The sequence below is a fragment of the Poeciliopsis prolifica genome, unplaced genomic scaffold (assembly GCF_027474105.1).
Source record: "Poeciliopsis prolifica strain line A6 unplaced genomic scaffold, Auburn_PproV2 SCAFFOLD014, whole genome shotgun sequence".
In the NCBI taxonomy this organism is placed as follows: Eukaryota; Metazoa; Chordata; class Actinopteri; order Cyprinodontiformes; family Poeciliidae; genus Poeciliopsis; species Poeciliopsis prolifica.
Genome location: NW_026562389.1, coordinates 9,286,876 through 9,314,274, shown reverse-complemented (window position 1 = coordinate 9,314,274; position 27,399 = coordinate 9,286,876). Strand labels below are relative to the sequence as shown.

The following is a 27,399-nucleotide window of genomic DNA, read 5'->3' as shown; positions in this document are numbered from 1 at the left end:
GCATGTTGTAAATGCTGTCTCTGATTGGTGCACAGCCAATCAGAAACAACACACTTTTTGTTTGTGAAAAAGTGCGAAAGAGAAATAAACAAATTCACATTTAAAAACTACAAAATGGAGACACTCGGTTTGCAGGAGTTTTCCGAAACTCTTCCTAGATGCCAACTCAACAGAGTGCAGAATTGATTACAAGAAAAATCAAACATGTTTGCATAGAAACCAGATGTTAAAAATATAAAACAATAAGAGCATCTAATGTTTGCATCTGATGTCAGCTCAGGGTTAAGGATTTGGGATTTTTTGCAGTCTCACTTCCCCTGGCGATGCATGACTGGGCCTCCACGCTCTTTTGTGTCCCTGCAATGTTACGTAAGCTGTGTAGGCTGAGCAGATAGACAGAGGACAGGCCTCTGGAGCTGAAGGGACAGCACTGTTCACAGCCCCGTCCAACTGGACGCAGCACAACGGCCCACTGATGGGGAGAATTCAAACCAAGGTGGGAAAGAACCACCAGACTCCGAGCATCAGCAGAACTGAGGTGAAAATGGCTCCCCGCCAAACTCCCAGCACAAAATCCACCCTATAAAAAAATTAAATCAGTTCACAGCTTCTTCTGAGTGTAGCGCCCTGAATGTAAAAGAAAAAGCAGAAGAATGAATAAGGAGAAGTGAAATTAAAACGAGTCTGCTGATCAGACAGATTTAAATTCTCGTGTTTTTGTTTCTCATGTGTTTCATGCAAATGAAAATGAAATGCAGCAAATGAACTGCAGTGTGTAAATGGGTTTAAGTTTACGGATTTCACGATTAAAGGTGCATTCGTTCCTTTTGCAGGAACTGGAATGTTTTCTCAATCAAAATACAGGCGAGAGCTGAGCAATATAGCTTTAAAAAAACATAAATGAATAAAAAAAATCAGACTTTTTTAACACAAGAACTGATGTTTTATTTTTTTTTCACACGCTTTCCTTTCTAAAAAAAAAAACATTACAAATGACACTTTTTAAAATATTTTCAAAAAGTGGCTTTTATTTCAAATCGTACCTTCTGCGAGTTGTACGGCAGATCTGACATGAGCAGCTCAGTTTGTGTGGTTCCTTCTTAGAATTAGACACGGTTTGCAAAGTCCTGCTTCAGATAATCTGATGCTGATGTATTAAACAATTAATTATATCTATTAATTATTAAGTATCTGTAAAGCCTATACAGTATAACTGCACACGATTTTTGGTGTTCTCATAAAATTCCAACTTTATTCTTATAATACTATGACTTCATATATACATAACTATTATTCTAATTAAAAACAAAACAAAATTGTTTCCTGGCTCTAATACTCCGTTATAGAGTTGACCTGAATTCAAAGTCCAAATAACTAGAAGTTGTAAAACAGCTTGTCGAACAAGATGGCCGCCCTTCGCTACACATTTTCATAACCACCAAGAAGCTTCTGTATAACTTTGGTTGGATATTCAACTACTGAAACTTGTCAGAATTGGAAAACTCTAAACTTTTTCTGACTGTGTTGGACTCTAAGAAAGCATCCGAAAAACAGAACCTGGATAGAAAAGCAAAGACAGACAGACGCTCTCCTCACCTTAAGGTCTCTGTGAATGATGGGAGTCTTGCATTGATGAAGGCGAGCAACAGCTTCACAGGTGTCGCAGAAGATGTGGAGGACCTCCGCCTCACTGAAGCCCACGTTTAACCGCTGATTCATCTGCTTCACCACCTGACCCGCTGCAAAAAACACAAAGTTTCTACGCAATCTGCCCATTTACGTGGTATAATACCAGTTAACTGAATATTTACATGTATTAGGGCTGGACAATAAATCAATACGTATATATCAATAAATAGTACGTCTGATAGAATATTTATCATGTAAGGGGAGCTGCATTTTGATTTTGTGCATCCTGAAGGTTTTGGTACCTTTGCAGTACTCCATGAGAATTAGAACCTCCCACACGCTGTCGGAAACGAAGCTGATTGTCGAGTCCAGGTAGTGGACAATGTTCTTGTGGCCCGACAGCTCCTTCTGCAGACGGGAAGAAGAAAAGAGAGAGTTCAGGACGGAAGCAAGTTCATATTTACCAAAATATATTAAAAGTTCTACTAAAGGGTAGAAATCCATTTCTGTAAAAATAAACACTTTTCCAGGGTTCTTGTTTCCTTTGGCAGACAATTTAAAGTACAATTTAATTCAATGGAGACAAATCTATAAAAATCTGACTAAATCATAAAGGAATGTTATAAGAATTTTTGATGGTGGAGGAATATTTTTATTGGATGTTTTTATTGTTTTAAAGGACAAGGCTGGGCAATTTTATTGATTAAATTTTTGAAGCTTTAATTTGGGTAAATCTGAACTTTTTTTCTCCTATACTCCTTGGGTCTCCATAATCCAGAGCGATGTTAGCATACCCAAGGCGACCATCTTGTTTGACAAGTTTATTTTACAACTTGAATTTATTTGGACTTTGAATTCAGAAACATTAGGGCTGGAAAAATATTTATTATTTATTTTAATTGTGAGAATAAAGTCATAACTACAAGAATGCAGTTGAAATAATAGAAGAATAATGTCTCTTTTTTTTTTCACCGAGAATTTTTTTTGGCTCTAGTGGCCCGTATATTTTTTGAAAGTAGGCCGACAGGAAAGAGGGGACGGAAAATACAAAAACTCTCCTTCAGCTCCCCTCCTCTGTCATTAATCTGCAGATTTCACTTTATTTACTCAACTCTTTAAAGTCGGTTTGCGGACTGTTGTCGTTTACAGACGCCGTTTGTCGGTAGTTAAAGAGCCAGCATAATAAATAAGTGTGGTGTGTTGTGGAAACCAACACACCTAAGGCAATGTCCCAACAGACCTGAGCGGTGTCATCGCTTAAGGTCAACTATGTGTGTGTGTGCGCGAGCGTGCTTGTGTGTGTGTGTAACACGTGTGTGTGTGTGTGTGTGCGTGCGTGCGCTTGTGTGTGTAACACGTGTGTGTGTGCGTGCTTGTGTGTGTGTGTGTGTGTGTGTGTGCGTGCGTGCTTGTGTGTGTGTAACACATTGTTCCTGATGATGAGACAGCAGATGGATGCTCAGATCAAGCTTCTCTGAGTCAAACGTTCATAACAACGGTCAGGCAGGCTCAAAGTGTCTGAGACTTCAGATATTAAAAATACGACCATTTTAGTGCCAAAAACAGTCTGCATGTCCCAAAGTAGTCATGCGTGATAGATCAGAGTCATTTGTAGATCGACCAGGTGCATTAATCCCATGTCTGCCTGCGCTCAGCTAAAAGCCTTTCACTCTCACCAGACTGGAAATGCTGGAAACAAAACGGGGACGGAGACATTAGGATGCAACCTGATTCATGACGCTTGTGCTTCTTCAGAGCAAAAACTGCATGAAAAGTAAAATCCCAGAAAACTGGTGGAAGTTATATTTTCAGCTTTTTCAGTTACCAAGTTTCTCCTACTGTGAATATCTTGGAATAAGAAAAAAGTAACTCAAAAAAAACATTTTCCGTAAGATATAAGAACTTCCTTAAAATCAATAACACTTAATATTGATTAGAAAGTTCTAGCTCCACTTCTCTAAACACTTAAAAACAAGTAAAACTGCAAAGAGCACACTAAGTACATCAAACACTTAAATACATAACATGTAAAACAAAGAAAAACAGAACAGTCTTATTAAAAACTGATGTTAAAAGATGTAAGGTGTTTTAGAAGTGATTCGTCACAGATGTAATAAAACGTTATAAGTGTTATAAGTGAAAGAATCTGCCAATGGAAGTAATAATGATCAATTTTCAAGAATTTTTGACTTAAAACAAGCTCATAGCTTGATGTAGTGTTGATTAAAGTTAGTATTATCTTGTTTCGAATATACTAAGACACTTGAACTAGATAACAGACACTAATACTTGACAGGATTTTGTGTTTTTGCACTGCAAGCCTTGTAAATATCTAACTGTTCAGTTAAACAGAAAACGTCTCACCATGATCGTGATCTCTCTCTTGTAGATATTCAGGTCCGGCACGTTGTTCACGTACATCCTTTTGAGAGCGCAGCGGACGCCACTGTGTGTCCGAGCGAGGAACACCACCGAGAAGCCCCCTGGAAAAGACAGTAAAAACAAAACTAATTAAAGCAAATTAACACATTCAACCAGTTTAATGGTGATGAGCAGGAAGAAACTACTCATTTAACTTGTTAAAAATGAAGACAAATCTCCTACATAACACTCAGTTGTCAAGGTTGTAGTTAGGGAAGCATCTCATGAGCATGGTTTTTCTTTTCCAAGTAATATTTTGGTTTCCCAGGAGAAACATGAGGATATTTTGTAAACACTAAGAGAATGCTACTCTAGGTAGTAAAAGGCTAACTGTGATAAAGTTGCAGAAATCTGATATAGCAAAATGTGTCAAATCTTAACTGAACCCTTTGAAACTGCTCAGATTAATGAAGCACGGTCTGTGTTAAAAACTTTAATAATTTAAAGGCGTTTTCACACCAGCTTTAATAAAACCCCAGTTTGTTTCTGGACGAGTGAATGTGTAATCAAACTCTGCTGCACACTAAAAACAGCAAACTCTGGTCTAAAAACCTGCGTTTCAGTTTGTTTGAAGTGAACTGGTGCGGTTCAAATGCATATATGAACACATGATTTTAGACTGGGGACCACTCCAAAGTCAGGAAGTGAACTGTAACGCAGAGAATTGTGGGTAAATAAAACCAAAACAAATGTGACAGAAATAGCTTGTCGTCTTTTATCAAAGACAAAAGAAAAATCCTGTAACTGCAAAACTCTGACGCAACTCCATTTTTGTTTACATTTCTTAAAGAAAGAAGTTGCACTCAGTATATCCTTTTGTGTTGTCTTCAGTGGATCTTGGTGCAGCGCCACCACAGGCGAGGAGGGGAACAGGTTGCTGAAAGGGTTTGGTAAATTTGACACAGTGCAGCAGCTGAAAATATAACAAATGTTGCAATTTTGATTCCCAACCAAACCGACTCTACCAGACTATCAGGTGTGAAAACACCTTCAATATGTTTTAGGCTCTTCAGCAAAGACTTACTTCATTGTTTGTTTGTTTTTTAGGATTGGACTGCATCCCATTATCTCAAATACTTGGTCTCATGTCATTCTGAACAAAACAAAAGCTGTGACGTATACAACTTTTATTCTGCTTCTGACAACAAATCAAAAAGCGGTTTGAGTGTTTCCCATACGAACAACCTTAGAGTATTTAAGTAAAGTCAACCTGAACTGTATAATTCAACACTGATTACAGTTTTAAAAACTGCTTGTGATCAGAGAACAAACATGAGGATTCCTGGTTTTCTCCTGCAGAGGACAGTGACAGGAGCTGGAGAAGTTCAGAGATTCTGCAGGACATCATCAGGACTCCAGAGATGCAAAACAGAACCAGACAGCTTTCTGCCTCCAGCTATTCCAATGATCCTCAGATAATGAATGTTTTATTGCCCATCTTATCAAAGCAAACAACAGCAAAACTAAAATTAAAATCTATGTGGAAGCTCTCGAACCAGCATGCAGTTTTTACTCAAACAGAATGACGTCTTCAACTTCAGCTCCGATTACCTTTACAGGTGTACAAACTAAACGTTGGAGCACAGACTGCTCAGCTAATCTGCAGCGTATAAAACTGATAACAGGACCGGTGATGGGGACAAACACCTTCCTGAAAACGGGGTGGACAAAAATGTGCTCAGGAAAAAAAAAAAGTTAAAACCCATTTCAAATTTCTCTAATGTAGAAGAAAACCTGAGGTCACTGGGCTTCTATTGGTTTCTCATTTAGGTTTAACGTGAAAACACTGAAAAAATAAAATTAAAGAAATCGAGAATCAGCAGATTTTGGTTCAAAACAATCAACTAAGTTAGCACTTGAATATTCTTAGAAAGAGTGATACGCTAAATAATAACACACTGAGTGCAGTAATAAACCCAAAATAAATTTTACATTGAAAATTTAAAAAAAAGCCTTTGACTGATATTCGATTCACCCGATTCAAATTCTGTAAAAAATAAAAATAAAAAAATCTCCTATTAGATATCTAATATGAGTTTTCTAATATACTGGCAGTTTGGTGTGTTTGGCAACAACACACTGAGGTAAAGCGTTTGCTTGTATGTAGCTACAACAGTGAGTGAAACTGTAGCACACTTTATCAGATTAGGGATGGCTGATGTTATTCTGCAGCACAGAGCTGGCAGATAATGAGACAAGGATCACCGTTGCTCTGACAGGGCTGCAACAGAGCATAAGCAGCTCAGACAAACCATGAGAAACTTTAACTCAGATGGCCCATATCTGTTCTCATTTGGCGCCGTGAAGCATCACAGATGACAGAGCTGCATGAAAAGGTTGCAGAAATGTCAAAGAAATGAGAGCAAATCTGAGCAAATGCTTGGAGAACAATACTGCAGCTTGATTTTTCCAAGTTTCTACAAACGCAACAGGAATCTGTAGGTGCAGAAAACTTGTGATTCCGTTGAGAACCTGCTGGTAAAAGCCCATTGATTTACTTTGTGTTCCCAGGATCGTTTAGTGGTCAATTAAACGGCTAAATCCAGCTTTAATAGATTTTCTGACAACACTGTTGAGTACAGCTCCATTTAAAGTCTTCAATCTAATGGCATCATTTTACCTTCTTTCCCAAATAACACAAAAGATGACTTGTTTTCTTCTTTTTGTCAAAATCCATGTTTACATTCAGTCGTAAAAATCATAAAACATCTCGGGTTTTACCCAGATGGATAAAAACCATCAAGTTAGAGCAACGGTGGATTAACACATTTCAAATGTGAAGACCACATTGACCAACAATTTAACATTTTATTGCTTAAAATGTGATTATTAAATCTGCACTTCCGTTTCGGTTGCTGTGTGAGAGTGATTAAATCGAACTACTGCTGCAACAAAAATGTTTTACTAAATTGATTATAAAAAAATAAAAATAAAACTACATTCTGCAAATTTTTCATTTAACCACTTAACGTTTTTTTGTTGTTGTTTTTTTACACATTTGAAATGCATTAAAAATTGCAAACAATTACTTTTTGAAATAAAATAGACATTTTAGTGCCTAACATATAACAACAAAGTAGTCTTAGTGTACGCTTACTAAAAAGCAAATAATGCATCTGGAGAACATATTTCCAGAGAGCTTTGGGTTAATTACTGCTCTGAGCAAAAATACCTCACTATCCTGCTGAAGTATAAAAGATATTAAAGGGAAAAACTACAGGCAGCAAGATATTTGAGGTGAAATGAAAATTGTCTAATTGAAAAGCTGACAAAATCCTGCAATGGTAAACATGATGAAGCCGAAAACAGTGAGAAATTTTAATATTTCATCCCCTATTCTCCCTCCAAGCTCAAACTACATGACCATGATCCACCTGAATCAACGCTTTGTGTGCTTCCTTGACAGAGACGTCGGTTCCAGATGCAGTAAATCAACGTTAGAGTAGAATGGAGACAAGATGTGGTGGCTGATGGATGTGATGGATTTTATAAGGCGAAATCCATTTAGCCGGGCGGAGGGCCAGGAACAGAAAGCAGTCGGCTGTTTGAGATTGTAATGATAAGATGTAGAGGGCGCACTAATCCTCACTGAAATCTGCACAATCCTCAGAGCAAAATGATTCCTAAAAAGAGATTTAGCCAAACCTGACAACTGGCTAATAGTATAATCAGCATCACCTGGGATTTACAGCACATCTAAAAGCTGGATCCAACAAAAAGTAAACAACCTAGAACCATAAACTGAGCATAAATAGCTTAAGTTTTATATTATGAACACTCCTAGTGTTGTGTGTAATATTTTTCCCATTCAGGTGTTAAATTTTAAGCTTGTACTAGAATCAAAATATGCAAGATAATATATTATGAAGCGACAATTTGACAAATGAAGGACATGGCTTCAGCACATTCTACAGAACACATTGAGTGAGAAAACATCGCCAAAAGACATCACCAAAAAACAACATCCAAAAGATAAAAAACTTTGTATCTTTTGGATTCATACTTTGCTCCTTTTCTCATTCTTCTTAATTGTATTTTCCTCCATAATAACTCTATTAAAATAAAATTCTACAAAAGGAAAGACTGGCACTTGACCAGCATACTGCCATGACAAAATTTAAGACTTCTGGTTAACATATTTAAGGCCAAATTGCATTTTTTAAAAATGATTTTAAGACATTTTAAGGTCTTATGTTTCATAAATGAGTATGTTTGGCAAGATACAATCAAATACCACATTACAGGCAAGACGTGTGTAACCCCCATGAAAAAAAGCCCAGTCATGTAGCCAACCATATACAGAAAAAAGGCCAGCATCTGGACTTTTGTTCACTTTCAAAGGTGCTCTGGTGTAAAGAGAAACAATTTAATCAAAAAACATGTCAGGAGGGAGAATGCATGAGTCGGTTTTTAAGTTATCCATTTTTTCAAAAGTAGTAAATGGTTAAGAGCCCCGATTAGGTGAGCTCAAATAAGTAGACACCATGACAATATTGTCAAAAATAACTTAGGAAACAATCACAGCTTCTCCATTCAAAACTTCCGACCTTCACCTCCAATCCGTCATTGCAACTCGTGATTAAGAGACGTAGTTGCAAAGTCTCAATAAAAGACGACCACCAGTTTAATAAACTTAGAAGCAGCTGTTCAATCTGGTCTAGTTTCAAGAGGAACCCATCCACCAATGCAGCAGGTTATCCATCATGCAATACAAGCTGACATATTGAAAGAATTTAGCTTCAGGACAGCAACCTGCGGATGAGGCCATCCATGCAGACCACTCCATGTTCACCAACTGGTTTGCGCTGCAGCTGACTGGGACCATATGCTGCGGGATCAGGTTCGCTCTAAATCACCAACCCCGGGGGCTTTTGTTGCCTCCCAGGACTGTGCCAACCACAGAAGCTGAGTGCATTATTCTCCCGAGTTGGTTTGGGTGGAATGATTTGTTGTGGAGCCGGCTTTGTGCACAGCATACAAACTTCACGGACAAACAAGGGGCTTTTCTAGATGAACAGGAGGCTTAACTTGCAGGAAATTTGCTGCTTTTCAGACAATTTCCTTGGTCTGTCTGTTTAACAAATATGAGGAAAAAAGTAGCCCTAAAATGGTAAATCATCATCAAATTCTATATTTATATTATTAAATTAATTTAATCTCGGAATAAACTTCATATTTAGCCCAGAACACTAATGATTCAGGAGTCTTTTCCTTTAAACACCTTACTAAACTCCAACAATAGAAATTATAATTACTTTTCAATAAAAAAAAAATTCTTGAGCAAATTCTAAATCTTAAAACACACATATTGATCTCAGGTTAAGAGTAAAAAATGTATTCTTTGATCTTAGGTTCAGTGCAACTAAACCTTTCAGCTGATGCATGACTAATAAGCATGTCTAACTTGTTCAGCCGCCATTAGGCCCAACTAACTGCTATTTCCCCTCTGCTGCCGCTCATCTGCTGACTGGCTGCAGGGTGGACAGGATATGTAAAAACATCGGCTCAGCTGTTTGTGACAGTTGGGAGGAAATCCCCAAATTCATCAGGCCAAGATAGGGAATGGATGGACGTTTCAGCGTGGTAATAAGTGGGCTTTTCACTTTTTTCTTTTTTTTTAAACTAACCACAAGTGAATGTCAAGAATTTTGGACACCGACATCATTGATAAGCATGAAAAACAAGGACTATCAGCTAACACAAAGCGCAGCTTGACATGAAACGGTTCCTCTGGACAGCTTTTGATAAATGACGGGGAGGAGGAAACTAAAAACGAAGCCTCTGTGCCTCTGGGAAGATAAATCTACAGGGATCAGTTTGTGGTTTCTGCACAGCCGCAAGAAGCAGATGTTCTATTGAAGCGTGTCATCATTCATGATGGTGCTGATGACCCATCTTTCTAAAGCAAATCCTCCCCCGATCGTCCCCACCTTGCATAAACATGAAGTAAGAAGGATTCTCCTAAGGTTGTAGAGTCTTTTATCTTCCTCAACCCAACATTTAGGAGAGCAGAGCAAGTCTTTAAGGGTGAACATTTGAGGCCTTTCTTCTTTGAGGCCCCATCCTGGAATCTAGAAATATTCATATTTCTGCTCATCATCAGCCATCAGAGGAGACACTGGCGTCTTGATGCAAAGCCCTCGTAGTCGGGAGCATTTACGTACAGATGTGGCGTTTTGGGGAAACTGGAGACAAAGTGTGCGATGCTACGACACTTCTGGTGGCGTCAACTGCCGTTTACAAATAATCGTGCTGCTGATATGATGAGCAGAAAAGTATTTCCATTGCACTTTTGCAAAATAACACTTCAATACGACTGAAAACCCACTTCATTTTAGCGTGAAATTTTTTAATCCAAAAACATAACTTTTTTTTGAATTTGACATATTTCCATTAAGTACTGGTGTCTCAATCTGATATTGATATTGGTCCCTTAACAGCCAAAAAAAAAAAGAGTATTGGATTACATTGGCTTGCATCCTTGATAAAAGCACTTCGCGTGAGCATTTTGTCAGCATTTCTATCCAACATACACACAATGTTATGGTCAGTGGAAATGTTGAGAACCAGCAACATGAGGTGGTTTTCTTCCATGTAAGAAGTAAAACTGGACTGCTTAGGATGATAAAAACCATCAGTTTGGTAAAGGAAGGGGTTGAGCTGAGCAGACGTATTTTCTGTGCCCTCTTCAACATTAAATCTCTTGACTTCCTTTTCTCACTCAAAACAAGTTCAGAGGGATTTCCTTTACTTTTTTAAATCTTAAACACAGTAAATGTTTTCACCAGAAATCCTCCAATCAGCTTTGAAGAAACCACAGTGAGTGCCGTAAGAAGAAATCATCCACAATGCATAAAAACTTGTTGATCCCACTGAGGCTCATGAACCAGGGAACAAATTTTATGACTCATGCTGCAACCATCCCATCCATTCTGCTTCTCCAAAATCAAGTAGTGGGGCTAACAGATGCAGAAGGGAATCCCAGGATCGCCTCCCTTCCTCCTTCTGAGGCAAGCAGTTCCTGGGACTCCGAGTTGGACATTCCCAGAAAATCTCTTGAAGGGAGTTAACCAGGGCATACCTTACACTTAAACTGAATACTTTTGAAGCAGTTTTGCTACTCAACGTAACTCTGAGATCTGGCAAAAATTCATTTCAGTAGCTAAAATCTTGCATCTTATGGTGTCAATCATGACCGAAGCCGAGGGTGGGAACAGAGAGAGTAAATGGAGAGTTGCAACTGCTGCTACAGTTATGATCACTATGGGCCACAGCCCACATTTTTTTCTCCTCCACATTGTGAAATATGATGCCAGGACTTTTATTTAACATAAATAAATGCATGCAGACAAACAGAACATTTTCTTTTATTCTATACAGAATCACAAATCCCAGTCCTGGGAATTCTGAATCAATTCAAAATGTCTTGATTTTTTTTTTACTATATTTTGAATAATTTTTATTATTATTATTATTATTACTATTATTTATGAAAAAGCCAGGAGTCTGAGGTGATCCCATACTGGTAATTTAAGCAATAAAATGTTATGCACAAAGCTGTTTATTTAAATAACATTATTTCAATAACATTTAAATATCATTGCACAGGTACAATGATATGCTTTAATCCAGCTTGGAGGTAGAAAATATGCCTGAAAATTATGATACAGTGAAAAAAAACTCACTTGCTTAATAATCCTACAGTCCTTTTGTTTTCAGTTAACTTGAGAACCAAAATAACCACCTTCTCTTTTCTTTGTGAATTATTTGTACTGTCTTAAGAAAAACACAAACCTTCAGTAAATACTTAGGTCAATAACAGTTGGCGTCTTAAACAAAGCTAGGTAATATTTCCTGGTAATTTTTTTTCTGTCAGTGCCAGCTGCTCCTGTTAATTACCAGTAATGACTTTCTGATCCTCCACACTTTATGAAATCCTCTTGGCTTCAGTAGAGCCCAATGTAGAAGCGGCTTTTGTTCTCTAGCTGGCTTAATCACGGTGTAAATAGAACTTCAGCAAGACATTAGAAATCATGTAAAAAAGGAAAGCAGACACAACATCAATCAGCAAAGCTCACGCTGTTCTTAACCACACAATTAAGAACCAATTTAACTGCTTATTATTCAGACTAGCCCTGTAAGCCATTCCAGGTTAACTAGAATCTATTAATACATCTTTGTTTCTCTGAAGTTCTGAAAAGTTGCACAACAGCAACACTCCCACCTAAAAATAGATGTGCTTTGGGGTTTTTTATTGAGCAGTCAAGACATTCTGCACCCGGTGAGCTTTCTCCTGATGCTCACCGGGTTTTATCCACGTCCAAAGTCTAAAATGTGACACTTCTAATGATAAGAAATGTGTGGATTTTTAAAAAAAGAGCATTATCAGACACTTTGCTAAAGAAAAAACAAATTAATATAGGCCACAGAGCCAAGACACTTGTTGCAGGTCAGATATTTCTTAGCCTTGGCGAGAAACTCTGAAAATGCACGAAGGTGGTAGAGGCATGCTGCAAGTATCCTGGACTTGTATGATGGCTGTCTCCGTTTATGGTTCAAACAAAAACATCTAATTTCTGTTCTGATTATCAAAAGCAACTTTTCCAACCCTAGAATAGCAAAGTCAGGAAGATTTTCTGATTCAACTGTGCAGAATCCATTAAATTAATGTTTTAGGGGTGATGAGGTTCGTCTTCTCCTGGTAAAGATTTCCCGCAATCTTCAAAGCAGCTCTGACATGTAAAGCGTGCACAATAAAAATGATTTATCCAGCTTGTGCCTCGTTATTCTTTTCCACTAAATGAATTTCTTTCCACCGGCATGCTCTTATCTCAGAGCAGGGCTGCTTCTCAAGGTTGCTTACGAATGTCATAGTTTATGGCGGATTATTGCAGAGATGATGAGACACGTTTGGAAGAAAAGTAATTTCTTGAATCTAAATATAAACAATAAATCCAAGTAGAGTTTTTAATTCTATTGTGTTTTATGCTTATAATTTGAGTATTTAACGTTATGAGATGAAACTTGTGACAAAACTTGAGTGCTTAGTAAAATATCACGAACCAGGATATTTTTCTGCATCTGCCTGTACTTTTTTTAAATCACTGCAATTCTGCAGACACATCCTCATTTCTTCAGTAAACATAACCAGTTGCTTAGCTAGAGGAAACTACAAAAGACTTACGTTTACCCATCTGTCATCTAGACTTTCATTCTCCATTCTCACCCAACTTTTCCTTTAACTTTGGCTAAAGTAAAAGCCAGAGATTGACGGGAAGAATCCACATGTTTACCCTGACCGAGGCTCAGGTGAGCAGTGAAAAGCCCTCGGAAAGCTGGATAAACAGCTGTTCCAAACCGTTTCAGAGAAGTAGCTCCATAAAAGGCCACATGAGGTGCAGTGACTGGACTTGTTTTTCATACTGGGATCAGTGAGCTGGAAGGTTCTGGTAATAAAACGTTTTTTTTTTTTTTTTTTTAAGTCTACGCTCAACTTCAATTGTTACAAGTAAACCAACACAGAGGTGTGGATCTGCTTTCAGAGACTTTATGGGACAGAGAAAGGCAACTGAAGTAGCGCATTTCAGATTTAATGCGATATATATTTTTATGGCACAAAAAGAAATATGGAGCAACATTCCTTGTTTATAATGTGCATCGTTTGTCGCACTGATAACCGAATTAGAACTGAACCGATGAGGATTTTCCAGACAGATTTCTCTCTTTTTAAAGTTTGAGAAGTCAATTCAAATTCTGACTGATTATCCTGAAGGACTACCAGCTATAAAGACTGATAAATAAAAATGCTGGATATTCTTTAATGGAGCTAGAGCTACAGATTTCTGAGATTATTCTCATTAATGCATCAAAATCTCATCTCTAAACTTTGTTCATAGAGATTGCATGTAGTGCTTAAATTTGGTCTTTATGCACTAAAAGATTAACTTTGATACATAAAAGTTGGTATTTAATGTACTGAAAGTTGCAAAAAATGCCAACATTTTATGGTGAGGTGTAGAAAAAAAAGCTTCTAGGTTTGATAAATTTAATGAATAGGATGTTTAAGGTTTTTCTTCAAGTCTAACTGTAAAATTCTTCCCGTAAAATTGGTTGATTCCGAGCCTTTTCAGTTTTGTTCCATTGTATATTTTCCATACACATGAAATTTCCCAAAAATTACTTGTTGTTAATATGAATCCTTTGCAAACAAACTAATACAAATCCAAAGTTCCCTTTGCTCGTTATTCTCTGCCTGTGTTTAGCCTGGTCTTGTGGTCATTAAACTTTGGTTAAATGATGAAAACAATTCCTTACTGTGAAAAATTGGAAAACAATGTAAAAACAAATGTGAGAAAACTGCTTTTGGCGAATCACAAGGCCAATAAAAATGTTCTTTTTGTGTTTACTTGTGTTGTAACTGCCGGTTTCAGGTCTGGAATCAATAATTTAAAACAAACACTTCCAAATAATAAACATACACATTACTGTATCAACCAATCTTGGTTTCCCGTAATCGTTGGACCAGCAGCGGTCAAAATAATTCATTTGCAGTTTCCTGGAAAGAGAAAGCAGACACAGAATGAGCTGAATGAGCAAGCACAAAGGCAGCAATGCCATCATGGGACCATGAGCTGCATCGCCGTACCACCACTCTCTCCAGGCTGCTGGGACAAGACAATGTGCCCATTCATCACCACTACAGCATGCTGATAAAAGATGGTGGCATTCTCCCTTCACAGAGATTCAAAAAAGGAAATTACTGCAAAAAACAAACAACTCCTTATGGCACGAAAATAAAAATAATCAAGCAAATACAAAAGTGACAAGTCCCTAAAAAAATACGTTAAAATATATTTTAAAAAAATGCTAAAGAATGAATTTGTCTTTGATGGGAAGTTTATTTCTGTGGTAAATTATGGGGGAAAAGATTCAAGTTATTCAATTAAGGCATAATGTTAGCTGTATTGGGAAATTTGAAATTATTTCATGTCTATCAACAAAAATAAACTGCAGAGTTTCTAGTCCAGGATTTTCTACTTAAAATTAAAGTTATTTTTTCCTTCAGTTCTACTGAATGAAACTCATTTAGAGCCACAAAATATTACACGGCATTTTAGAAAAAAATAACTTGCATCTATTTTAGGAATTGTCTTTTTTATAATCATTTTTTGAAACGCAAAATTTTATTTTATTTTTTACGTTTTTAAATGAAGTTTATTGAAAGCTTGCCAAAGGCAGATAGGTTTGTGTTCTATGAGATGTTCATATTTGTGAAAAAATATTAAAAAAAACATTACATAGGTGCATTTTCAGCAAGTAAATAATGAATTCATCATAAAACAAAGTTTCAAATCAGACTTAATACAAAAACAATCACAAAAACGGCTCAAAACGAACTTCATTTTTCCAATAAATTGATTTTTGCCAAACAGAAAACCTCCACCCCATCAACCAAGGTATTTACAAAAGCACAATTATTCACGTGAACCAGATCTACTTAATGTAATAAGAAGCAAGAGAATCTTCAAAACAACCAAATATTACCAAATATACTTTACAACCGCTAAAATGTAAATTTACAAAGCTAACAGCATTCTGAAAATACACAAGTAAAAACTACACACACAACTGAAAATCTGCGAGTGACACCCACCAAGACCACAAGTGGCGGAGGAGGAGGTGAAGAAGCCATGTGCAAGTGTTTGCATGGAAACAAAGTTTTGCATTAGTCTTGTTTACATAATCTGTGGCTTCTCATCCTTCCCACTTTCAACACTGGAAATTGTAAATAGCTGTTGCTGCTGCAACAAACAGGGCGTTGATTATTGCAACAGCGTCTTCACAGGTCTGTCCAACAAATCAAACAGCTGCAGCTGATCCAGAACGCTGCTGCTCGCGATCTCACTAAAACCAGGAAGATAGAGACATAACACCAGTTTTAAAGTCCCTCCACTGGCTCCCTGTAGCTCAAAGAATAGACTTTAAAATACTGTTGTTAGTTTACAAATCACTGAACGGTTTAGCACCACAATACATCAAAGATCTGCTGTTGTTGTATCAACCTTCCAGGCTCTCAGGTTCTGGTTCTGGTTCTGCTCTGCATCCCCAGAACCAGAACCAAGGGAGGAGAAGCAGCTTTCAGCATCTATGCACCAAAACTTTGGAACAAACTTCCAGAAAACTGTAAAACAGCTGAAACACTGACTTCCTTTAAATCTCAACTAAAAACCCACCTGTTTAGAATTGCATTCGAAACGTAATCAATTCTAAATGTAATGACGGAACTTGACTTAATGTCATGCTCTGATTGTTGATTCTATGTTGCACAACTTTGTGTTTGTTATGATGTAAAGCACTTTGAAATGCCTTGCAGCTGAAATGTGCTATACAAATAAAATTTGATTGATTGATTGATTGATTGGTAGAAATGGCATGTTTTAACCCTCAGATTAAAACATCTGCAGGTGATGCAGACTCATAGCTGCATTGTTGTGGCAGTAGTAAGACTTAACCCTGAGGTAGGTTCTGGAATAAAGAATATATTTAGGCTTACTAATGTAACCAAAATTCTAAAAGCTGTTTCTAATTTTGGGTTTAAAGCTTTTTAGCAACACTCAGCAACTAAGCAACGGAAATGACAAAAACTAGTATAAAAAAATTGAAATCAATTTGAGTAAGTTTTTTTAAAAATGGCATCAATTAACACAGAGATTGAAAAGTCTGTTTCAGTTCTTGAATGTCTAGTGACTCCAATTAGAATCATACTAAAAGTTTACACTAATTGCAAATCATTTCGTAAGATTGGATGTAAATTCAGGTATTAAGGAGTTAAAAACATGCATGAGTTGTAGGTGAAAGGTCAACATGTTCACTGAGTCTGTTGCTTGCAGCTTTCTCAATTCAATTCATAATGTAGCACCGATTCACAACAAATGTCATCTCAAGCCACTTTATAAAAATATTTTTAATTTAATCACACAATCCAATCATCCTAGTTATCACTTAGAGCAATATGCTCAATTACTCTAAGTAAATTCAAAAAAATAATTTTAGACAGATGGCAAAAGAAAAGGTGCAAGAAAAAACAAAAATAATAACAAATGCAAAAGAAAATCTGCAGACGTGACCTTGTGAAGACGTAGGAGACACAGCTGAACCAGAGCTGTAAATGAGCTTGTATAACTGCAACCTCAGGAAGTGAAACCCCAGTGGCACAGCCTTCCTGTTCGTTTTAAAAGGTCCAGTGAAAATATATACCAAGCATTTACTAACGAATGCTAACGACCTTTTGACTTGTGACCACCTTCGGAGGCCGATGTCGTATTTGCGTAATGGAGACGGTGTTGTTTGTAAGTCATCAAATTAATGCTCAGGAAAAGCTGATTAAATATTTTGTCTGCAAAAATCAGGCTGAGAACAGTCTGTGTGGAACGAGTTTAATTATTAATAAAAAGAAAATTCTGACTAATGTTTATGATCCCCAAGACTTAGGGGGAACTCTTCTGTGGACTGATGAGACAAAAGTGGAGTTTTTTTGGACATTGTGTTTCACCTGGCTTGAAACCAACCAAGAATTTCATGAAACATCACAAATTAACATAAAGGCGCCGACATAATTGCATTTTAAGCACTGAAATAAACTCTTCTTGACGTAGTTGAACAAGAAAAAAATGGCATAATTTTATTCGCAGTCATCCACCTTGACACCAAACCGTGGCTGAGCTATTTCGACTGAACTCCGTAAAAAAAGTTGAGATGGTCAGAAGTTTGTTGATGCGCATTATGTGGAAATTACGCTCATACAGCGATGTTGATATTTCATTCAAACTATCTGGTTTTTGTATCCGCAGGAGACATGAATACTTTTTAAGGAATGATCATCTGATCCAGTGAGGCTTTATAGACAATGTACAATTTATCACTAAAGTTTTATAATAGTAACGCTGTTTTTTTCCCCCCATAATTTAGGTGGTTCTGCGGTTTGTAATCCAGAGTTTTTTCCCTATTCATTACACAATTTTTGACTTATGAGTTGAATGCCAATTCAAATCCAGTTTGTCAAGAACCACGCATCAAACATTACCTTTCATCAAAATGGACAAGGTCTCTCTGAGGTTTGACAATTTCAATAAATTCAACTTGTGTGTTTTTTTAATTCTTCATGTCACATTTTTTGACTTATCCAACTTCAACTCCAGAGCGATTTATAGCCTGGACAATATGGTACTTTACCACACAGAGTCAGATTGGTATTGGATCGCTTTTTTTTAATCCCTAAATAAGCTTCTTTTTGTACTTAATTTGTTTAAAATGAAAAAAGAAATAAATAATAAAAAAATTAACTTAAGAAAATAAATTAAAAGAGAAAGTATTAAAGAAAAAAAAAGAGTAGCTCATCTGCTAGCTTACAACAAAAGTGGAACAGACTTAAAAACCTTCATTTAAAACAAGAAAAATCGTAAGATCTGGTAGCTATTTTTGTCACTCTTAAGACTCTGTGTGACAAAAGTGAGCAAAGGGTGACGAGTCAACAGATGCATCCTGTTCGTACATGTTGCCTTTGGTTCCTCTCGACAGCAGCAGGAGCTGAAGAGGAACCTAAAGACTTGAGGAGGAGTTGGAGGGAAATATAAACTTCTTACTCAGCATGAAAAAAGACCAGCTCTGCAAATATGGTGCAGACCAGAGGAGATCATACTGGCCATAAAGTTTAGCCGTAAGGGAATCTTGCGCTTTTCATTAAACTGGTATAACTGCTGGATAAAAGTTGAAAGAACGAGTAGCGAAAACATCACATGACTAATTCGGCACAGAGACATCAATGGTCAAAGCCAACCGGCGGCTCACATGGTGGAACAGAATACTTTCTGTTTTCTATACAGAATAATCGACTTCTTTATCTACATTGACGAAGCTCTTTGAATGTCCTCTACGTAAAGACAGGAAATAAACTGATGCAATCTGGACTTTCTGGCAAGGTGAAGCGAACAGAGATAATTCAAGCATCAGTTTCATCACGCTATCAGACTGAGGAAGAGGAAAGAAAGCAAAGCGGTTCAGTCGATTTGCAGATAAACTCAAACCCATTAGAGGATGAGGAGTAGCTGGTGCAAGAGATTACACGTTCATCGACTACATCAGAAAGCTTCATCTTGAAGTGGGTTTTTACACCTGAGGTAATTAGTCCGTTTAAAACGGATTCGCTTTGAGACAATTCTTTAATAGTCTCATTACGGTTCTTAATGAACTGCAGAACGGTTCGTTCATGTTGTGAAGGTGATCAGACCCCAATCCAACACAACTTCCAGGTGTCTGCTGCAAATTTGAGTCAAATGCCTTCCCATATTCAGGTCTGCGTTGCATTCTGGGATGCGGTGGAGTAAAGAAACTAACAAACAAAGCAGTACATCTTTTTGGTAAAACATAAAACCGCATGCAACTTTTAAAACATCTCAATGTACTAAATCTCCTTTCAAACATTTTAATCTGTTTAGAGTAATTGAGCATATTGTACTGATTGATCAATAGGGATGTATGAGAGATTGAATTTAAATGATTTTAAATGTCAAGGCACTTGAGACGACATTTGTTCTCAATTTTCACAAATTAAGAACAAATTTGTGAATAAAATTCAAAATCATACAGTGGAATGCTCAAATGGTTTTGTCAGAATAAAAAAACATTCTTCGCATTTTCTGCCAGCTTTGACCTACCCAACCAATAAACACACACCGGAAAAAGTTAAAAGTTAAAGACATCAAGTGATTTGGACCAAATTAAACAAACTACAGGAGTTAAAAACACCTTAAAATGCATGAGTATTCTATTGTTTTAAAATGCATAAAAGAGACCAAACTTCATTGCCATTGTATATATTTCTAATCTAAAGAACATATCAAGTTTTGCCAAAGCCAAAATGTTTAAAGGTGTAGGTTTAGATGCAGCAACAAAGGAGAAGAGCCTATTTGTCTAATGAGGCAACATTGAGTCACTGGTGGTTTGTAGTTGCATAACGGTGCAGTTGATTACTTTAATCTGACTCCTTCATGTTTACTTTCTTCAGAAAAATTATGACCACATTTCTGAAAATAATATGCATTTTTTATGCAAGATTCACACTTTTTGACAAACTTAAACTATGTAGGGCAAACTGTCCAATTAGTCATTGGCTGATTTTGATCTCTAAATGCACTTGGCTGTCTCGAAACACCCAATTAAATTGTAAGTTGTTGGTAGATCTTGGGAAATATAAAGACGAAAAGAATCCATTTATTGCTTCTGGTGGAGAACATAATAAAATGAATCACCTATATGTGTAACTATTCCCATCTGTTGTCTGTTCATTACTTTTTATTCAATATTATACTTTGCAAACATATTGAATATTAATATAGTTCACAAACTAATATATATAAATACTAACTAAAATATTGATCTGTACACTACAACATGAATGATGAATTAGTGTTGCACAATATTGGAAAAATCTTACAATGGTGGTGATACTAAAAACATTTCAATGATGAGAACAGTTGTGATATCGGTCTTCTTCTTTCCTCTCTCATCTGTACTGCCTTCACTCTGTGGCTTTGTGCATTGTGGGTAATGTCATTAATGTCCAGTGTGATCTGATACCATTAAACTCTGTCCAACTATTACATACCCATGTTCAATATTCCAAGTTCATAACACTTGGAATATGTAGGTCAACAACATTCCAAGCAAACCTTTGCAATGAGGATATATTTACAATATATTTTGCTGCCTTGTTATGAATATTGTTAAATATATGGGAGATGTTTTGCCCAAGTTTTAACAAGAATGTTTCTTTTTTTAAGTTTTCATCATCACATTGGCACAAAATGCTGCACTAGTTGCCGCTATTGTTTTTAAAAGAAATCCTCATTTGATTTCTTTCTTTCAAGATTTCAGACTTTGAAAAGCTTCTTTTCAACTTTCAAAAACTATTAATGAAACGCTGCTTTCTTTGTTCACCACAAAGACATTTATATGACTTTTCTTCTAAATCGTTGATGCAAAAAGATGGTTTAGGTGCTGCAGAAAAATACAAGAATTGGGCTGAGAGAAGATAAGACAGCAGCGCACACGATTTTTAGGGGCTACATGTAAAATCTAAACTTCCCAACTAATTTTTATTGGTGATGGAAGTTTTGAAAAAATTTGCTCAACAATAATTATATTATGTTCTAGTGTGTAAATAACTACTCGATTTGCAGTGGTTATGGTCTTTATAAAGCTGAAACAATTTGATTGAACAAAATACCAAATAAATTATCGGTGCAAATTTTGATTTGATGCTTTGTTTAGTCGGTAAAAATGTGCACTGCTCAGCAGTTTTGTGTGTTATGGCTGAGAGTTATAATGACTGTTTACTGATGAAGACAAGAACAGCAGAAATCTCTGATAGGCCATTAAACAAATTATATCTAATTCTTGAAACCACATTCCTTGTTTACAGAAACAGGCCTTCTCTGTTCGGTATTCTCAGTCTAAATAGATTTGTACATCTATTAGTTAAATTCCTGATAACTTACATTATGTTACTTTCAATCATTTAAACATGCAATTCTAAATCCATGTGTCCACAGCCAACAGTTTTTAGATGTTTTCCCAGCTTGAACACACTCCTGTTTAAATCAATGTGCCACTGACAGGCTTCTGTTGAACTTTATGGCCTGCAGGAGGTAATGCATTCATGACAATCCTGTCTGTTGTGCAGAAAACAAATGAAAACAAGCAGGGAGGTGTGCACTAAGAAGAAAGGGTGTCTTGCCCTTTTTCTCACAATGTGAGGACCAATTCATGCTCGGCTTGTGAATTACGTTTTCTCACATTCACTCAAGATTTATTTCCAGGAATGCTTTTTTTACTGTGGTTTTACCTCAAAATCTATAAAACTTCAATATATACTTAAAGATATGTGACAAACTGAGCAGAGTGACACATAATGAAGTAATCTATGACTAATTGTGACGCCCTGACAGCTAAGCATTTACCTTGAGAAAGACTGATGAGCAAAGGTCGTTGTGTAACCTTGTGTTATTTGCAGGCGCATAAAACCCAACGCAGCAGCCACTTCACATGATTATATGATCACACTGTCATGACTGCTTGCAGGAGGAACTGTGGTTTTTAATTTTTTTCCTCTCTTTTTCATTTAGATGAGTGAGATCAGGCTTGTAGGCTGAGATTACAGTGTGTTTACAGTGTTGTGCTGCAAGAGGAGACATGTTTGTCAAATCTGATTTGTTGATTCGGCATTCCTTTGTTTTTTTACTCAGATTCAGAATTATAATTTTTGGTTTCATTATTTGACATTTAAATTGTTATTATAAAAGGAAGCACAAAACAGGCTGGATCTTATTTTGAAGTGTTGTTTTACTGCGTTTGTTCTCGCTGTTCCAGTTACTCTGCTTTAGTGCAACAACAAAGCAAAAGTACTTCCCACAACATAAAAACAATCATTTGGTACAACTGGTTGAGTTTCCATCAGGGTCAGACGAGGCAGTTCTGCAACTCAAAGTCTACTGAAACCCACAACGCCATAATCACTGAACCGTTTCAGAAACAGCTGTTTAAAAAAAAAAAGAAAAAAGTTTGTCTCCTCACTTTCTTGTTTTCTTCCAGTCTGACTGAACCTGAAAGACATTTTCTCTTTTTTTCCCCCCCGTTTTCCTGTAAGCGAACAACAGCAGGTTTGCAGAGTCATGAGGGGCATGTTTACAACTTCAAGAAGAGCCTTGAAGAGCTGTAATGTGCAGACGCAGCTTATTGCTCAACATTCGACCTGTCATCCGGGACAACCCAGCAGTTTTTGCTTTAATGTTGCAACCCAATCACATCGGCACACGTCAATCGCTGACGTTTCCCCTCAATGTTTTTACTTCATCTGAGAATATTTTTTGTAAGACAACTGTAAACAAAGCAAGAATTTGGGGGAAAAAACAAAGTTTCTAACATTTATGTCAAAACTCCTCACTTTTCCAGCCCCTGCCCCAATTTCATCCCATAATTTTTAGGAATCCAAACATCCCCATAAGCCTGTGTTGCATCATTATCACATGATCAAACAAATACTGCATGGCCAACCATCCCTGAAACAACTATAAAATGGCAACAAGATGGAAATTAACGGTTTTAATATCAGCCCAACACCGATGTTTAAAAATGACTATCATCAGCTAATGCTGATATAGAAGTCGATATATTGTGCATCTCTAATTATTTGAGCCCATTTTATCTAAATTAGGTAGAACCATTTCAGCCAAGCCTTCACTTCTACATTGATTTGTTATCCCAGTTTTGGCGGGGTTCATCCTGGATATGTGTTGGGTTCCACAGCAGTTGTTAATTTGTCAAATTGATTTTTTTAATGTTAATTTTACCTTCTTTGTTAGGTTCGGGATTGAGACGAAACATTTCCATTGTCCCTTTAAATCTCATAATGACGAATAACATGGCAGGACTGTCTGACTTCATTTTCAGGGGTTGATGTGAGATCCTGCTGTAAATCCTTTCCAAATAGAATTACAGAGCAGAAATATGCCACAAAGTTTATTTTTGCTAGGTTGTCATGCTGTAAAAATGGGCCTCAGCCTGGAAAAGCATAATGACTGTTGATAAACAAGTTTATAAATTATCACTCTTTAGTGGTGGTGGTGTTATTACCAGAGACTCATGGATTAAAAATATGACGATGTCAAAAAAATGCACAAAAACAGCCAGACGGGGGGCGGGGTGTTAAAATTTGTACGCTTTGAGTTGTAGTATTCAATAATTAAAATGTATCCTACACTTCAAAGCAAGACTTTACAAAATACCATTTTTTTCCTCATATACATCACTTAGTGAGATTATAAAAGGCAGTTCATAAAGCAAGGTTTGGTCAAGTAAAAATATTTGTGTCTTCTGTTTTTAATTCACATTTGTCCTCCTGTGGTATTCTGTTATATTTTGTAAGACTACGACCTAATCCCAGAGCCACATATGTGAGAACACAGATAGTTTTACCCATGCCCGTCCCTCCAAAAAAAAACAACAACAACAACAATAACAATAAAAACTGGTTTGTGAAGAGAAGAAGGAGTGTTTCATCAGCCAAGACTGCAAAGAATGATCACCTGACAGACTGACACCAGGTCTGGTCAAACTAGTTAGCCCACCATGTCCCCATCTGCAGCACAACCTGTTCTAGGCAACAACACCTGGAAAAAAATTGGAATAAATATTCTTTTAAAGTCTAAGCAGTAATAATATACAACAGTATGTTTTTAACTGGAATGAAAAATGAGATGTGTTGTTGCAAGAGAGAATGTAATCCAGAGTTTGACCAAAGTTGCTCGTCTAGCAGAGTTTACTCAAGCCAACACCTTGAACACCTTTGTGTCGATCCCAATTGTTTGCTCAGATAATGTCAAACCTTACACCTCTGACATCAGTGAACCAGATATTCCCGGAAGTAAATGTTGCAATGTACATTTTTCACATTTTTGTGAAACGCTGCAATGTCTTACTTACAACTGCGCAGTTGTTGAAAGAGGACGATTTGCTTGAAGTAAGTTTAGTATTAACTTGGAGCTGGAGATTCAGAGCACCTGATTATAAAACTTAAAAATTACTTTTTAATTTCCAACAGAAAAATAAATACAACATAGTCGACCACCTATAAAACACCTACAAAATGGCAACAAGATGAAAGCAAAAGTTTTTTAATATCAAACTCATTTGTGTTGTTTTACAAATGCCATTAGTATTTTTTTTGTTGAAGAACGTAGTCAAGTGAGTAGAACGACTTCAGCATATTTTCACTCAAATAAAAAGTAGATGTCCAAGAAATTACTCGAAAGTAAAAAAGTATTTGGCAGCTAAGTAACTGACCAAATGATCAGTCATTAAATATTTTTAAAAATACATCATTAGATGGACAAAAATAAAAAGTTAAATAAAACCTTATGGACCAAACTGATATTTCATACAAATAACAAAAATGAATTTAAAAAATCAGGCAAAATAAAATGTTTTCAAAACAGTTTCTTTCAATAAAAAGAACATTTATGAACTTTAAGAAAAACTGCAGCTGTGCATCTGGTGAACTTTTACTCAAGTAAGAGTTGCAATCCTATACAATAAAATTACTCAAATAAAAGTAAAAAGTACAGCGTAGTAAAAATACTCCTAAAAGCACATTTTAATATTATTACTCCGAGGAATAAAATTTCTGGATGAAGAGCAAATGTGCTTGAACCAAAGATTCTGTAGACACACACCTGCAGTTTTTGTTAAAGTTTCATCAGTTTTTATTGAAATAAACTGATTTGCAAAGATCCATTTTTGCCTGATTTTTTTTTTTCAATGTTGTTGATGACACTTTTTATAAATTATCATTCTCATCCTTAAAATTCCCAAATTTCCACTTAACTGATAAGGTAAATTTGAAATATTAAATGATTGATAGTTTGATCAGTTACTCAGAACTTGACTTGTTGAGTAATTTCTTTAACTTTTATTCTAGTAAAAATATGTTGCAGTAGTGCTACTCTTACTTGAGGACAATTTCTGGGTACTCTGCCCACCTCTGAATGTAACTAGTTGCCATCCAACCTTGGTTAAAATGCAACAACCTGGATTTGAGGAGGAATGACCTCCTTAAGATCCAACTGTGGACACAATTTTGTGTTACTGGGACACAAACGGGCGTTTAGGGGAAAACAAGACCGCTTTCCTGGGGAGTGTAAACCAATTATACACCCATCTGATCCATCTCTGAGGAGGAGGATCTTCACAGAACAGGATAAGGCGGGTGTGACCCAGAAATGGAGAACATACCTTCTGCGACGAGCTCCTCCACGGTGACCTGGTACCGGCCAACCGCGAACACTTTCCCGAAGTAGCTGCTGACCCCCGAGCTGGAGCTGGTACCGGACGGCCCTCCGAGTCCTCCGCTCTCGGACTTTGGCATTCTGGAAAACTTCTTCATCCTTCAATGTTCCTCGCCGCGACCTCTAATCGGCGGTGAATTAACCACGCAGTCCTTTTTAAATCTCGGTCCCGTCCGACGTCCCCTATCTGTTTATCTGGACTCTTCTCCTCTCCTGCATGCTCCGCGTCCGGCTCTTCGAGAGGGGATCCCGCAGTTAAGATAAAGCCGTCATATCATAGTGGCGAGTCGGGGGGAGAACCAGGTCGGCGTCCTGACAGCAAACCCTGGGCTCGTTAGCTGGCTAGCATACATGTAGTGGGGACGCTCCTCCAGCGCGCACACACAGAAACATAAACGCAGCACACGAACAACAACGCGGTTGATTCTAGTGTGGATAACACCTCTTACAGGAAATACACGCAGTTCCGACAGTCCTATAAATGTAACCGCTGCGTCGCCTGCTCCACACGCACACCGAGAGGACTTCTTCACTTCATCCGCGGTCAGTTAGCTCGTTAGCCGCTGCGTCGCGACAGATGAGACACCCCGATTTTTTTCTCTTTCTTTTTCTTTTTGCAGTAACCGTCAGCTGCTTATCATAAACCGTCCGTTTCGGTAAATGAATCCCCACGTCTCATTTTTGTTTCCTTTAGCTCCGCCAACGTTAAACTTCCCGTGATTCCCCCAACCGTAGGCTTCAAAATAAGTGGGTGGTTTGTTATTTACCCAATGAGTGTGACAACCAAACCTGGCGTAGCCCCGCCCACTTCTATTGTTATGATTGGTGTAAGTGGAGAAGTATGGAAGCCTGTCGATGCCAATAAGAAGCGGAAAATAATGAATGAATTCGGGTTAAAAATGAAATGTCCATTTCCATTTTTGAAATTGTGAAATAAATCAATTAAATTCAATCTAATATACACATAGCAAGTTCTTTAAATACATATATCAATATAAAATATATTATTTTTATGTATGTATGTGTGTTTTGTAATAAAACTAAATCCAATTCATAATAGACCATTTAACAAACATACATTTGTAAGACAGATCACAGGATAGTTATTCAGTTTTTTAGTAAGGTCTGAACTATAACCAGGATGTTCAAAATATGCTGCCTTCATCCATAAATAGAAATGAGGGCCAAAAGTTTGGTCACAGAGTAAATTATCTTACTCAACTCTTCACTGCTTCACACTTCACGCACAACTTTCAGTAAATCATTCAATTACAAAGAATGTCATGACTGCTGGGTCTGTTGATTTTCTGTTACAGTTTACTGGTGAAATAGTTTCCAAGAGGAAATATAATTTCAAACAAAATATACATATATAGTTTTGGTAGCGATGTTTGAATAAAAATGTACACAAGCATAGAAATGTACCTTAATTCAAGCTGTGATGTTTTAT

The 27,399-nt window shown here is 36.9% G+C and overlaps 1 protein-coding gene across 2 annotated transcripts in view; it reads right to left on the bottom strand.

Annotated features, from left to right (window-relative positions):
- The window catches only part of bmp2k (BMP2 inducible kinase), a 48,703-nt gene extending 21,970 nt beyond the window's left edge, over positions 1 to 26,733 (bottom strand). For both annotated transcript variants that reach the window (XM_055039197.1, XM_055039198.1), the window contains exons 1-4: positions 25,897 to 26,733; positions 3,994 to 4,112; positions 1,932 to 2,037; positions 1,597 to 1,739 (exon numbers count right to left, since the gene is read on the bottom strand). In XM_055039197.1, the coding sequence (XP_054895172.1) occupies positions 1,597 to 1,739; positions 1,932 to 2,037; positions 3,994 to 4,112; positions 25,897 to 26,047 (519 nt within the window). In that variant the 5' untranslated portion in view covers positions 26,048 to 26,733. The remainder of the gene's footprint in view (positions 1 to 1,596; positions 1,740 to 1,931; positions 2,038 to 3,993; positions 4,113 to 25,896) is intronic.
- Between the last annotated feature and the right edge of the window lie 666 nt (positions 26,734 to 27,399).